General features: G+C 39.2%; 1 protein-coding gene and 1 long non-coding RNA gene across 2 annotated transcripts in view; one reads left to right on the top strand and one right to left on the bottom strand.

Moving 5' to 3' along the window:
* The window catches only part of LOC119774374, a 17,463-nt gene continuing 1,296 nt past the window's right edge, over window positions 1-16,167 (top strand). The window contains exon 1 of the long non-coding RNA XR_005279530.1: window positions 1-124. This is a non-coding gene — a long non-coding RNA (uncharacterized LOC119774374). The remainder of the gene's footprint in view (window positions 125-16,167) is intronic.
* LOC119774361 (somatostatin-like receptor F_48D10.1) overlaps window positions 14,988-16,167 on the bottom strand; it is a 21,670-nt gene continuing 20,490 nt past the window's right edge. Inside the window, exon 6 of the mRNA XM_038271836.1 lies at window positions 14,988-15,339. Within this exon, the coding sequence (XP_038127764.1) occupies window positions 15,124-15,339 (216 nt within the window). The 3' untranslated portion in view covers window positions 14,988-15,123. The remainder of the gene's footprint in view (window positions 15,340-16,167) is intronic.

Genomic DNA, 16,167 nt, shown 5'->3' on the forward strand with positions numbered 1-16,167 from the left:
GAAGCATCAAAGAGGCTTCCCCCCGCAGAGCTGGAGGAGGTGTCTGGGGAGAGGGAGGTCTTGGAATCTTTACTGAGACTGCTCCCCCCAAGAACCAATCTCAGCACAAGATGAGGAGTATACAGTAAGTACAAGTTCATAATGTGTAGTTAGTCTGAATTTAATGGGAGGAGTTGATCATCTTCTTCTTTTTCCTAACATTGTAATTATTAACTTATATAACCAAATTATCTCTTGTGTCATGTTCTTGAGCTTGATTGAAAGTTGTATCAAATATATATCTGCAGACAGAGCACCTAGTGGTAAAAGCTCACTTATTACTCCTTTAAGAAGAGTGGCACAGTGTCCTAATTTTTAGAAATAGTATTTATCTATTTGTTTATTAGCTTTTATAATAATGCAACAGACTGGCGACCTGTCCAGGGTGTACCCCGCCTTTTACCCGCAGACTACTTGAACTAGGCACCAGTTCCACCCAGATAGAGAAGTGGAACAAGATGGGTGGATAAATGGATTTTATGCTAAAAAGTAAATATTCTTTCTTCAGTATGAGTTTTTTGGTTATCTCATTAAAGTTTTTTTTTCAGTTCTATAACTGATGTTGAATACCAATGAATCCAAAAGTGTAAGAAAAACACAAAGGCTATTGTAGGTTTTCCTTAGGTTTATTTTTTCATGCATCCATTTGCCTTACAAACAACACCAACATTTCATCTGAGCACTGCTAGAGATACAGGTACTGTTTTGATTCTGACTTGTTTTTTTTCTACCTCCTCTGTCTGCTCATATCCTCTCTGTGCTCTAGAAATTTAGATAATTGTTCCCACCTGCTCTCCCCTGCTTACACCCTAATCATGCCTCATGCACTCCACCTGTCGACCTGGCTATATAAGCTGCTCTCTGGCTGACAAACAGTAGCAGATTATCAAAAGCTGTTGTGTGAATAAATGTAATGAATTTCTGCCTTGCCTGCCTGATTTTAACCTTGTTTCTGCCTCCTAACTGCTGCCTCCTGCCAAACTCCTGGATTTGTTAGCCTCACTCTGCCTTTCTGTGTTTGACCTTGTTTTTGTGCCTTGACAACTGATTCAAGAACTTTCAGATCCTGTTTCCTACTTCTGCTTTCACAGCATCACTGATTCCTGCCAACCTCCTGTGTTATTAAACCTGAAGATTACTCCCTGTGTGTCCTGATTATGGCTCAGTTGGATCAAACCCTCATGTCTCACCAATGATTCAAATTCACAAGCTGTCGGTTCCGCAGTAAATGAAAAAAAATTGTGTCTAACTGAACCTTTTACAATCTCTGGTACCACAGTTTGACAGCCATGCCTTTAGCAGCTCTGTATCCAGAAAAAATTATTTAGCAAACAGACTACCAAGAGCTAATGATGCTTGTTTTATGTATGTGTAAAAAAACTAAAATGAAATCAAAAGATATGTTTAATTCCCTCAAGAGCAAACAATGTATGGTCTTTCTAAGCAAAGCACTGGGAGTAGGTGGTTTGTGTGCTATTCTAACATCGAAATCTCTCAAACAATCTGAAGTGGACCTCTTGCTTGTTAGACGCAACAATAAACCGATTTACACATGTAATAGAAAAATATAGGAAATCTTCTTTTTTACTTAAGCATTTTGTATATTTGAGAGATTGTTGTCACTCTACGTAGACAACCTGAAACCAGAGTGTTTTAATGAATATAGAAGGCTGCAGGTGGCTGATTAGATTTGGAGATAAGTGCCAACTTTTTTCCTCAGTGAACATCTTTCTGGTCTCCTCTGAGACCCACTTATTCTGTGACATCTTAGAGAGAGGTTATTTTTTTGTGTGTGTTGATTAGCTTTTTATTATCTTGTGTGCTCATTTAAATTGGAGCATGGTGCACACAAAAACATCTCAAAAGGGTAGTTCTATGTTTGAGTGTTCTTTAGAGGTGGTTTTGTTGATACTTTGACATTTATCACAAATTTTTTTTTTAATAATTTCCCCACAGCTCCCTGTGTGCAGCCACCGCTATGCAAAGTACTAATAATACTAAGAAAGCAAAGCTTTAACACTATGTAAACTAATTATTTGAGAAAGTCTAAAAGTCTATTTTAAAAGAAGGTAGACAATGTAGATTTAGCTCAACATTGATACAGAGGGTAATATAAGGGGCTTTACACAATATTAAAGGGTCATCAAACACATAAATAGAATAAAAACATGAGGTAAAAATATGAAAAATGCCAGAAATATAAAAATGAGTAGGTTCAAAAGAACTGGCTCAGATGATTACTGATATTTACTTATTTGATACTTTAAACCATGTTTCATTGGTGTTAAGTATGTTAAAAGTGTAAGAAAGACCATTTAGCAGTCATAGGGTATGTTCTATACATTTTACAATATATTCCTTCCTCTTTAAAATAACTTTAAATTATCATCATTCAAATGACTACTTATTAGTTTTTTACTATTTTATCTGATTGTGACAAAATATGGGAAAGTTCAATTGCTATGAATATATTTTCACTAGCAGAATAGTTTTTACACTTTTCTAGGTTTACTAACATCTTCTATTTTAAATGGGCTTGAATTTGAAAGAGGAGGAGCTCATTGGGCTTAATTCCAGGAGGGTAAGTCTGCCCACAGGTGGGAGATTGAGCACTGGGTAACATGTTGTGGAATTCAGAAAAAAAATACCTTCATAAATAACATGGTGAACAGGTAGGATGGCTTCCTTCAGACCCATTTCTGTGAAGAGAGAATAAACAATCTTAAACAGAGGGGGTGGACTCAGGTTTCAGCTCTCAAAATCCTACAACGCAGCAATAGAGTTGATTCCTTCCCGCTATCATCTCAGCCCCCAACCCCCATGCAGGAGACCAAAACATCTCCTCTGGGAGTTGGGGGCTGCAATGCCCCTAAAAACCCTCCTTCACAGGCATAAACCAGTATCAGGTATTGCATTTCTAAGGGGCGAACCTGTTCTTCCGTTCAATTTGCATGTTTTCTAAGCATAAACAAGGCTTTGTTTAGGGCAACTCTATAAAGCTTCAACGCTAATTCTGACAGTTTGAAAAGCTTCCTGGATGGGAAGCAAAACATCTTCAAACTTGGAAACAAGGTCCAGTGGATTGTTTTTTTAAACTTTTGTTATATGTTGTATTTGATGCTAATTAATGAAGCTCTAGCGAAAGTTCAATTGAAGAAACTCTGACTTACCTCACATCATCAGAAGCCGATCCGTCTCCAAAGCGAGCCAATCAGCTTTGAACTACTCCACCACGAAGCCCAATCAGCGTCCTGCTTCCACTTTATAAACTCCCTCAAATCTCACCACAGCCGCTATCCTGCAATCGCAATGTCGGATTTCGATCCAGACGACAATTCAATTTTCCCCGCTCGGAGAAACTCCCGTCTAGCCGCTCTCATCTCCTTCTTCCACGTTACACTCCAAGGGTATATTGCCAGGCTCCGACCTAGACTCTGCTCAGATGTCTTGACGAGCCTCCCTCCTACCTCCTCGTGATTCATCTCCCTCGCCTTCCGCTTCAATCCGCTCCGATTCCTGGCCGCAAAAGACATGCAAGTCCTCCGCTCCCCTCGCCAGGCGCAGAAGGCCTCCCGGATCTGTCCCAGCAGCAGTCACCGCTACGCCCGCTCCTTCTCATCGTTTCGATGCAGCCTTGGACCTTCTCCAGCTTCCTGATTCATAGCAGCTCCCCCGTCTAGTCCTTCTGGCGTTTAACAGCTCTCAGCCTCCCTCCGCTCCACCGGACTCTCTCACTCAATCCTTCGACGCTGTCCGCACGCTCCAAACGTGGGAATCCCTGCACTGCCACATCATCCCTGCCGCTGTCTGCTCAGACGGACCTCCCCCTCCCCTCATTCACATTAGGGAACGCCCGCCCTGGGCCAGCCTTAGGGTAAGACGTATTCAACCATGTTTTCATTCATAATTTTCTATCTATTTGAGTTTGCTCTTATGCTTCGTCTGCCTCTATCAGGCATACTTATATTAACACACATGCTGATATTTTCCCTAGCCTCGTTCTAAATTATTCAGGGGAATATTTTAATTTAGTCTCTTATTCTTCCCTCCCCTGAAGTCGATCAGCAGGTGACGTCACCGTTTTTCTTAAATCATCCGATCTCCGTCTACCAGAGATCTTTCTATTGGCCAAATTTTGGCCGCATTCAGCATCTATCGTGATTACTCAGAGCTTCTGCAGGAAGGCCATCCGATCAGTCTGTCCCCGCCGTGCACGCTTCATATATATCGTACCTCAGTCTTAGCAGCCCGTCATCTTACCACCCCTTATTATTACTTCTGATTATCGTTCTGTCTTCTTCTTCTTCAAATAAAAAAAAAAAAAAAACACACAAACTGATGTTCTACATCAGTCATTTCTAAATGCCAATTGCGCTCCTTGCTAGGTCAGCTAATTTGCCATGCGCTATTTCTCAAGGCCGCGCTTTCATTCCCAGTTGCTTGATCCGGCAATTTCCGTCCCTCTCCTTGGTCAGATTACTGAACGTAGGCTGCCGTTCGGATCTCTGGTCTGACTGCTTCTAATTGGAACAAATTTCTTTTCTATGTCGAAATTATCTATCTCCTGCCATGCTTCAAAATTTTTCGGATGCTGCATCCGTAGGTTTTGGGGGGTTCTTCAGGACAGGTGGTTCATGGCCTCTTTTATTCACACCCATTATGCTCGTGTGAGGTCTAACCCTAGCTAGCTTGCATCGTGGGGCTTGGGAAGGAATCGCGTCCGCCCACTGCGATAACTTCGTAGTAGTTGAAGCCACTAATAAGTCACTCCTCCTCCCAGTCTCTCATGCCTTCATCAGAAGCATCACTGGCAGCAGTCACTAACGTTTCATCATCTCAGTGCGTCATGTTCAGGCATTCAGCACTTTTATTCGCCCAAGCATTACCCTACGTCCACTGATGGTTCTTCACCACCTTAGGATACTCTTAGAATCACGTGGCCTTCCCTCTAGTAGGTAATCTGGGCATTCGTTCTGGACCGAGCAGCTGCATTGCAGCTACTCGCGGGGTTCTGAGGCTTCCCTCAGCTCTGGGCCGATGGCTCACCAGCCTATACCTCATTCATCCGCCCAGAACTCTCACCAATTCTCTCAGCTCAGTGCTCTCTCTGCCTCTAGGTAACTCTATTACAAATACTGGTGGTGGTTCAACTCATTTTCATAATTTTCTGACCTAATCACGACCATCCTCTAACCCATTTTCTACTCCCACTCCTTATCAGTTTTCTTCATTATTCCCTGCTTCATGCAGTCTTCCATGCTGTCTCCTTGCTATTCATGCTATCTTCATTCTGGCTCGCATTCATGCAATCTCACCTTTATGACAGGCATTATATGCATTCTCCTGTGTGTCACGTCACGTCTGGTCTGTGTCTCGTCATGCATCCTTGACACCATTTAGCATGCATTCCCTAATGCATCAATTCTTCATATATGTAACCATCCGCAAGAATCATCCGCAAGATTCATTATCAGACTCATCCGCAAGATTCATTATCAGACTCATCCGCAAGATTCATTATCAGACTCATCCGCAAAATTCATTCCCCATGCATCACATGCTCCCTATCTGTGTCTCGTCGTGTCCCGTCATGCATCCCTTACGCCATTTTGCTTGCATTTTCAATGCATCAATATGCACCATGTCTGCGTCTCGTCATGTCTGTATCCCGTCATGTTATATGTTCTATATGGACTCATCCGCAAGATTCATTATCAGACTCATCCGCAAGATTCATTATCAGACTCATCCGCAAGATTCATTCCCCATGCATCACATGCTCCCTATCTGTGTCTCGTCGTGTCTCGTCATGCATCCCTACGCCATTTTGCTTGCATTTCCAATGCATCAATATGCACCATGTCTGCGTCTCGTCATGTCTGTATCCCGTCATGTTATATGTTCTATATGGACTCATCCGCAAGATTCATTATCAGACTCATCCGCAAGATTCATTATCATCGTCATCATAATGGGATGCACCATCGTCATCATCATCCGCAGGACTCATCATCGTCATCATCATCATGGGATCATCATCGTCATGGGATCATCATCGTCATCATCATCATGGGATCATCATCGTCATCATCATCATGGGATCATCATCATCATCACCATCATGGGATCATCATCATCATGGGATCATCATCATCATCATCATGGGTTCATCATCATCATCATCATCATCATCATGGGTTCATCATCATCATGGGTTCATCATCATCACGGGTTCATCATCATCATGGGTTCATCATCATCATGGGTTCATCATCATCATCATCACCATCATCATGGGTTCATCATCATCATCATCATGGGTTCATCATCATCATCATCATGGGTTCATCATCATCATCATCATGGGTTCATCATCATCATCATGGGTAAATCATCATCGGTAAGTTCTCGGCGTCAACCGTGGTCGCCATCCTCATCAACAACCTGGCTCGGTAAGTTGTTTGCAAACCTTCTCAGCATTTCATTACGCATTCTTTATTCTGTCCCTAGCGTATGCCCTACGAGCATACGGACTCTCCGGCCTCGACCTCGGCTTTTTGGGGGAACATCCCTATTCACATTCATCTACTCATGCATGTTAAAGCATAATTCAGCATGAATGTTCCTGCCGAGGTCTGAGCGCCAAAGACTATACTTTCTTATCAATAAATTCTTCTAACTATCTTTTTTCTCTGTGTGAGTTTTTCAGATTGAAATGAAGCTCTAGCGAAAGTTCAATTGAAGAAACTCTGACTTACCTCACATCATCAGAAGCCGATCCGTCTCCGAAGCGAGCCAATCAGCTTTGAACTACTCCACCACGAAGCCCAATCAGCGTCCTGCTTCCACTTTATAAACTCCCTCAAATCTCACCACAGCCGCTATCCTGCAATCGCAATGTCGGATTTCGATCCAGACGACAATTCACCCACCTCCATCCCCTTCTCCGCCATCGCAGCTGAATCGTCCTCCATGACACGACTTCACCTCAACCTCATCAGAGAGTATTAATCCCAATTGTCACCATCCCTCGTCTCATCGCATTGGTCCGGCAGAAGACCACCATGTTGAGCCCGGTTCTGCCAGAGGTTTCTTCCCAAAGGGGAGTTTTTCCTCTCCACTGTCGCTTCATGCTTGCTCATCATGGACACTTCACGGTACCTGCATCACCGAGCAGGACCTCTATATCCGAGTCTGAGTGAAGCCCCGGCGTCAGCTCCCTCAGTCTTCTAGTCCCACAATTCTGCCCAGCAGATCACCTTGTCAACCAGCTCGGATTAAACCACCACCAGTTTCAGGCCCGGGGGGAACATCCCTATTCACATTCATCTACTCATGCATGTTAAAGCATAATTCAGCATGAATGTTCCTGCCGAGGTCTGAGCGCCAAAGACTATACTTTCTTATCAATAAATTCTTCTAACTATCTTTTTTCTCTGTGTGAGTTTTTCAGATTGAATTTACTTTTAAAGTCGTAGGGGTGCCCGACTTGACACGAGTGAATAAAGTGAATGTGATTGGTCATTTATCAAGGGGGCGGGGTTGTTGTAGCGGAAGGTTCGCAAGCAAGTTTGGTTGTGGCCGGTTTGTCAGAAGCATCTTGCTAACCAGTTAGCAGCTTAGTGTTAATAGGTTCCCAATGGGAAATTACATTGGGACCAAGTAGCACTAAATTGGTGACTTAGATATGACACTGTCAAGGAATGTTATGGACAGCGGAAACATGCAAGAGGAGGAGAGTTTTGTGTCAGAGGTCATGGATGAGTCTCCTCAGTCATACATTTATTATTTAGAGGAGGAAAGCGGAGATGAAGATGTTGTGGAAGAGAATGCCAGAGCAGCAGAAGCTTGGTTTGGTGTAGAAGGCTTACAGCCGTACATGTTTGAGCCATTGCCTCGCAACGCTGCCAGTTCTGTTAGATCTATGCCTGCCGAAGACACAGACACCCATCCTCATGAACACTGGGATGTAACTTAATGGGAAAGTAAATTGATTCTTATTTCTTATTTCAACTGTTGCCTATATTAGCTGCGACATATGAGTCAAAATGATATGACTGAAAAAAATGATTGACAGATGACCGTTGATATATGATTGACCGAATTTAGGTGTACAAGCTGATGTATAACTAACTGGCCTGCATATAATAATAAAAAAAACAACAACACAGATTTTAAGACAGGATTTTTTTTTTAAATAAAAATTTTCTAACTCTTAGGACAATGTCGTCTGATAAAGAGTAAATTTATATACATGTTTAAGCCAGAATGATTTGACGTTTAAATATGACTTCCCTACAACTGAAAATATTCAAATTTTTTGTAATCAAGGGCCATCCTAATTTCACTCTCCTTTACAAAATATCTGCTTGTCAGTTTTCAGTGTAGATCATTGTTGAGCCATATATGGCTACGCATCTATAAACACCACAGACTTCTTTAGGTCGAATTCCACCATAAATTAAAAACATGTTATAACATTTGATGTTCAGCTTGACTATAGCTGAAGGGAAAATAAGCCTACCCCTTGTGTTATAACAATATTTGCTGTCTTGTCTTTTTCTCATCTGTGCAGCCATTTTTTTTCCTCACGCACAATGGCCACAGGACAATAATGTCCTCTGACAAGCTGCTAAGGTCAGCCCTCGGGCTGTGTGATCGCTTCGCCCCAGGGGATTGCTCTGGACCCATACACAGATTCTTGGACAATGCTTGACTGGTTTTGAGGGAGCCAGAGTGCACCACACCCCACCCCATTACACCACCAGCAAATTACTTAATTACTAGACAGAGCAAGCCTAGGAAGCAAGTTATTTCTTGGTGCTATGCATCCAAATATCAGCATTCAAGTGTATGATAAAGGAGTATTTGCAGAAAAAACTCTGCTAAATATTTTGAAATTCATTCATAAGTTTCCTTCTGGTTTTGAAGATATTGGATTTTCTCTTATAAAACGCTTTAAAGATGATTAAAATGGTCCTAACTTTATTTTGTTGCATTACTTCAAATTGTCCTGAAGCTTTTGCTTTTTATCTCTCAAATCGTTTGTACTTTGTACCTCCTCTGTAATAAAAAGTAGCCCAAGTCTTGCTTTTGTGTCTTCTGTCTGCTTTTTGTTTGAGAGTTACTTTGTGTGTGGAACAAATTAGATGTGAGGAAGAGATAATTTCTGCATTATTGGATCATGCTGCTTTGTATTCGTTTCAGTCATGCTTATCTCGAGAGACGGTGAGCTGAATATTGAGATTTATGCAGTCAATGACCTTCAAATGCATTGTGTTTCTGTGTGTGAATGAGATTTACCTAATTATGTCACATTATTAAGCTGTTGTTGTTTTCTTCTTTTCAAATAATATTTCTACAACAACATGTGGCTGGCCTTTTAATTTGGTTCATAATTATAGCCACAGTCCCGGTAAGAGTATCAAAACTCCTTTTGGAATATATACATTAAGGTTTAGATTATATTAGTTTTACAAATGGTAATTCAGAATAGTAGTGGGATTTTTTTGTGGATCTGTTCTATACTTTCACCCTTTGAATAAAATTATCGGTGGGAATAATTTACTGGAAAAATGATCTAGAAATATGTAAAAATGTCTTAAATGAAGTGTATTTACCCTTGATTTGAATAGGTAAATTTGATAATTTGCCAATAGAATGAGTATTTCTACTCTTAAAATAAGCTCTTTAGATAATATGCACTTGAAATAAGACAATGCAATTGTGTTTTCTTATTTTAAATCTTAATTTTCTTGTTCTATTGGCAAAATGTCTCTTATCTCCTCAATTCAAGAATAAATGCTCTTATTTTAAGAAAAAAAATTACTTATCTAGATTTAGATCTTTTCCACTGTGTAGTGCTAATGTGCTAATACCCTAGTGTCACTGTCCACAGATGAAGTGAATTTAACACCAACACAAGAAAATGCAAGAGCTAACCAAGAAAATAACCTTTCCTGAATTTACACCTTTACTGTCTTGTGAAGCATTTCTTTATAAACAAATGAGATCCTTTGCTGTATTTGCTCTCTTTCTCCTCTTACTCTCTATCCTGTCTGATGACTTTTCATTAAAACCTACCAGTGCACAAGAACTCTTCCAAAATATATAAAATAGTAAGGCCTGTTTAAAGTCAAACCTTCTCATTGAAAGATGATATAGTAGCTATGACTGGGTGTATTTCACTTGTGTGCTAGGTCCTTTAAGGCTGGTACAGAGTTTTCAATCTGTGTTGAGTTTTCAGGTCTATAAAATAAACACATAAGATAACGCTGAACTTCAACCTGAGCTTGAAAGCAGAAACAGTCCTCGAGATGAAAAATCAGCCTTCTGTCCTCCGAAAATCCACTCAATGATTTTAATCAACAGAGTCAGTATGATTATTTGGAGATGGTAGGACGCATTTCTGCAACAAAAACATTGAGAAATGTGACCAGACTTTGAGAACATTTTATTTCAAGAACATTCACATCTTTACAACAAGGAATATTATTTACTCAAAACATTTCTGTGTAAAAGGCTTGATGATTACAACCTATGATCAGTTTCCACACTGCCTCCTTTATTTTAATTTTTTTTGTCCACTTGCTCATGTTCTATGGAGGACCAACTCTGCCATATTTAAAAATAAATACAGAAATAAATAAATGCTCAATAAATGTATAAGCATACAATTAATTGCCAACAAAAATACAATAAACAAATAAATGTAAGTAGAAATTAAATTATAAAGTGAGACATAAATGTATATAACTCTTAATTAGCTTCTTTATTTATTTGCCTTTGTAATATTTACCTTATTTATTTTTTCTGTCCTTTATAATCTTCAACTTTATTTTTTAATTACTTATATTTTTAAGTATTTATTTATGTGCATGTTATAATATTTTTGTCTGTTTTATTCTTCCTTTGTATTTTTTTACCTTAGTTATTTCTTCGCCGCTGTTTATTTCTCTCTGCCCTTTTTACATTTCTCTCTGCCCTTTTTACATTTCTCTATGCATTTATGCCTCATTATGCAAATGAGGAGGGGGTGTGTCCTAGAGAGTCAACTTCTGCTCATTGGTTGGCTTGGCGGCCCATCTTCTTAACTCACAGAGCTCAGAGTACTAAGTTAAATGTTCTCTTTTCTGTTGCTGTTGTTCAATTAAAGTATGTTTTAAGATCATTTGAGGCGAGAACCTTATCACCATATGGCCCATTCACAGATTTAATGCATAATTTAAAAGAAAATGTGACGAACTTGAGAGGACCGTGGCAACCAGCGGAGCTCCGAAGCTGACGGCAGCCAGGTCTATAGCCATGCTATGATGGCGATTTTTTGTTGTATTTGGCAAAGTTTGGCAAAGTCCCTACTCAAGTTCTAATGACTTCAGACTCGACATCAGACTCTCCTCCTGTAGATTCGACCGATGTAGTAAAATGCTTACCAACACGCTTCACACACGGCTATGCCGAGAGAGGGCCGCTGCAGATTGGGCTGTGGTTAGACCTGGCTGCCGTCAGCTTCGGAGCTTTGCTGGTTGCCGCGGTCCTCTCAAGTTCGTCACATTTTCTTTTAAATTACGCATTAAATCTGTGAATGGGCCATATGGTGATGCTTAAAAGTATAAGGTTCTCGCCTCAAATGATCTTAAAACGTACTTTTATTGAACAACAGCAACAGAAAAGAGAATATTTAACTTAGTACTCTGAGCTCTGTGAGTTAAGAAGATGGGCCGCCAAGCCAACCAATGAGCAGAAGTTGACTCTCTAGGACACACCCCCTCCTCATTTGCATAATGAGACAGAAATGCATAGAGAAATGTAAAAAGGGCATAGAGAAATGTAAAAAGGGCAGAGAGAAATGTAAAAAGGGCAGAGAGAAATAAACAGCGGCGAAGAAATAGCTAAGGTAAAAAAAATACAAAGGAAGAATAAAACAGACAAAAATATTATAACATGCACATAAATAAATACTTAAAAATATAAGTAATTAAAAAATAAAGTTGAAGATTATAAAGGACAGAAAAATAAATAAGGTAAATATTACAAAGGCAAATAAATAAAGAAGCTAATTAAGAGTTATATACATTTATGTCTCACTTTTTTTGTTGGCAATTAATTGTATGCTTATACATTTATTGAGCATTTATTTATTTCTGTATTTATTTTTAAATATGGCAGAGTTGGTCCTTCATAATGTTCAACCTGTCACCTTCTGCATAGAGCTTCAAAGTGACTTCTTCCAAGACACAAAAGGCACAACAATGCAGCAGGAGGTTTTCTTTGCTCACATTTGGTCTAATGTACTTTCACAATAAATTGTAAAAAAAATAATCATATGTATTTCTAAACTTAATTAATTTGTTTATACAATGATGGACTATAAGAAACAAAACACAAACAACAGTATGTTAATACAACTTGCAAAATCTAGCACTTAATGTACATCTTTGAATTTTTATTTATAGTTTTTCAGTTTGTAAACAATAGAATAAAAAAAAATCACTATACTGAGCTCAATTGCTATTCTAAATTGAGTAACTATCAGTTAAAAATAAGTACATTTAATGGCAGTGAAGCCATTATTTTTTACATTGTCCCAATTACAATTCGGAATATGTAACAGCTAAAATCTCAGTTATAATTATGATAAAGGCCAAATGTGCTTAGCTGCACATGCAAATACCACATTTGGTAATTGAGAGTTGAATTACTCAAAGCTATATCACACAGTAACACACACAGTAAAGCAACGTGCTCACGCTAAAGTGAGGAATAAAAAAAACGGCATCTTTTCTAAAAAGAAATTATATCCATATATAGCCCACTGTATAAGAGCAGAAGAGCAAAGAATAAAAAAGCTCAGACATCAGCACAAAAAAAAAAAAAAGGTTAAAGCAGAAAGAGGTCAAATTCAATCAACTGCGCTGCCAGCCAGATATACTAACTGTAAAAAATGGCAAGAAAGGTTACACAAATATAACAGATAATGTACAGTATTAGACTTCACAAAATGTGTAGAGGTTAATTACACCACAGTCTTGGTCAAAAGTATAAGGTATATCATATGTATGTACATACATTATATATATATATATATATATATATATATATATATATATATATATATATATATATATATATATATATATATATATATATATATATATATATATATATATATATATGTGTGTGTGTGTGTGTGTTTCATAATGCATGCATCATAAAGATAGATATAGACAATCCCCAATTTATCCAGAAAGCTGGAAACAGTCTGTCTACAGTCTGGATTAGTCGGGGCATGGTACAGTAGGTTGGTACATAAAAGCTGTTAGTGTGCGAAGGGCAAAGTCGTAAATAATCAAAACAGTGTGAGGGAAACAGAGCAGAACCACACTCAGTCACATTTAAATGTCTTTGGATTTGACAAGTTCACTCAGAAAGTGTAAATGGATTACTGACCCAGTAGTAATGTCTTGTCAACAGCCAATGAAAAGTTTGACAAGGAAGGAAAAGTAGTGTCATGAGGCAATTGGAAGTAGGCAAAAATATAAAAACAATTGTAAACACTTCAACCAGCTGGATTTAGTTGGTTTAACAATGAATTGTACAGTCTGAGTTCCTCTTTTTTTTCACAGTTGTTGAGGAAAAAAGGCTATTTGTCATTGAAAAAGCTGGTGAGTGTTCAGTGCGTACTTGCAGGAAAGGTTTCAGCAGTCGTCAACTAATTTTTGGGCCACTGTTTCCATCAGAAATGCTAGCTTATTTTAATTGGTTTTATTTTCCTGTCAAAAATCTGGCACTTAAGCATCGCTCGTACATTTTCAATGCCGTAGGTGTAAGAACTGTGGAAAGGACATTCCAAGCAGTGAATGTGATAGTAATTCCTTGCAGGAAAACAGCCAATTTAAATTAACTACATTAGTTCTATTAAAAAAAACAAAAAAAAAACAAAAAAAAAAACATCCGCATTGCACGAAAATGTATACTTGGACATCATGCTTGGTTGCAAAAACTGAGTGGTTGAGGTGATATTTGTTTAATCTTATATAAATGTATATATTGTGTATATATTTATTTTAATTTAATCTTGTTTCTTCAAGCCAAAAGGTTGTGCTTTCCACCATAATTTCTCTTTAAAAAAAGAAAGATTAAAATGCATCTCTGAAGCCAGAGATGAATACATACTGTATTAATCATAACTGTATGGTAGGAAATTTGAAATTGGTGACCATGAAATAGGACAATTAACTTATGTTACTAATTACAGTATATGAAATACATTGTATCTGTTGTATTTTCTTGATGCAGAGGTGGTTAAGTGTACTAAGTGGAAGTATTGTTACTTGCTCTAAGAGTTGTTTACACAAATAAAAAAGAACAAGAAACATCACATGGATGTTTCTCTCTCCCTTCAGGAGCGCTGAGATGATTTCTGAGAGATGACAAAAAGGTACTTATGTCAGGGGAATTTTGATGGAGAGTTTGGCTTTGGGAAACAAAAATCTTTGAGTCTCAAAGGGATGAGCTCAAATGCTGTAATTCAATTAAAAAAGGCCTGCAGATTTTAGTAAAATATGGTTCTTAAGGTATTACTCTTTAATGAGTGACTCGAGCATGCATATTTCTCATCTACAGATGCACTCTTAAGGCTGATTTATACTTCGAAACCAGGTCCTCTGCGTAGGTGTCGCAGTGAACAAAAAGACGTCCCCGCCCCCTCCACAGACACTCCGCTGCACCTCTCCCAAATTGTAACTGACTGCAGACAGTGCTGCAGACAGGAGGCCGGCTTGTTTTGTTTTTATGACCGAAATTGCGGAAAACAACTCATGAAGTTTGACCAACTAGAAGATCGAGCTGTGCGAGAACTCTGGGACCCTTTTTCCACTTGGATCCCCGCTATTTGTCGCCGTCATGTCCCTCCATTGTTGGACTAAACTCGCCCCCACTTCCTTATCACCCCGGCCGTATCTAGACCCACAGCGTATAGCACAGACCACGCTTCAATATTGAGCATAAATCAAAAATATCTGTGTCAAGCTCACTGCGACACACTGCTGCAGGAGTATAACCAGCCCTTTACACCCACAGTCACTACTGTCCTTGTGGAGCAATGGAGGCTAATGAGGAGGCTGTAGTAAGGGCTGTGATGGTTGGAGGTTCCACGGCAGTTGTCTCAGAAGTTACATTGGAGTTTATTGCTGTAGTGGCTGTACCTGGGAACGTGGAGGAAACTTGGTGTTTAGGGATGGTGTGGCTCCGGTCAGCCGCAGTCTGAGGGTCAAGAGAATCAGTGGGATGGGGGAGGATCTTTAGAAGGCAGAGAAGGTCACAAAATTAACAGAAATACCACTAAATGTACTAAGAAACAAAAAAAAGGAGGCTGAACTTCTGGTCACCGATTAACAGTGATGCTACCAGAGACCATGAATACTGTGGCCTGAAAATCTCTCCATAACTCTTAACTATTATTATTTTTAACCCAAACTTTACTACCAGATGCTCCAAGTTATTTTATTTGAATGTTGAAAAAAGATCAGCTTGGGTGCAAGCTTTATGAAGGATCGGCAAAAATGGCTAAACTTGACAAATAAAAAAATGGACCTACATGTGTAGTAAGCATTGGAAGTGTATTATTGAGTCTAAAAATTAGGAGATGAGAAAGTATCATGAATTGACAAGTGTTTTAGTTAAGAAAGCAGCAGAGACAAGCTTTTTTAAACAGAAGTGGAAGATAGAGAAAATGATGTAGCCAAAGGATGAATTGGGAATACTCTAAAGAGGGTTTTAGGAGGATTAAAAAAAAGAAAAACTGTTTAAATTTAGCCCTAGAAGGACTGTTTCTTGGTCCTACCTCCAGTGCAAACACTGCACAACTGCTGCCTTCTCTCCATCAGTGTGCTCGAACATGCCTCTCTTATTATCCGTGGTGCTCTTAAATCTCCCGCAGTTAGCTTAGAGGCTAGCCTCGGTCAGCTGTAGCCTCTCTATGCTCTGACTCCATGGCAGGCTTCTTCAAATTACCTCTGTGCTTTTCCTTGCCACTTGAAGCCTCTCCCTTGCCTTCAGTGCTCTTTTTCCCTGGCGGACTTATCGGATCTTCTACCAGGATCTCTCGATCTTCTGTAGTCAGCCTCT

This window comes from Cyprinodon tularosa, unplaced genomic scaffold (assembly GCF_016077235.1).
Source record: "Cyprinodon tularosa strain WSP-4 unplaced genomic scaffold, ASM1607723v1 ctg81, whole genome shotgun sequence".
In the NCBI taxonomy this organism is placed as follows: domain Eukaryota; kingdom Metazoa; phylum Chordata; class Actinopteri; order Cyprinodontiformes; family Cyprinodontidae; genus Cyprinodon; species Cyprinodon tularosa.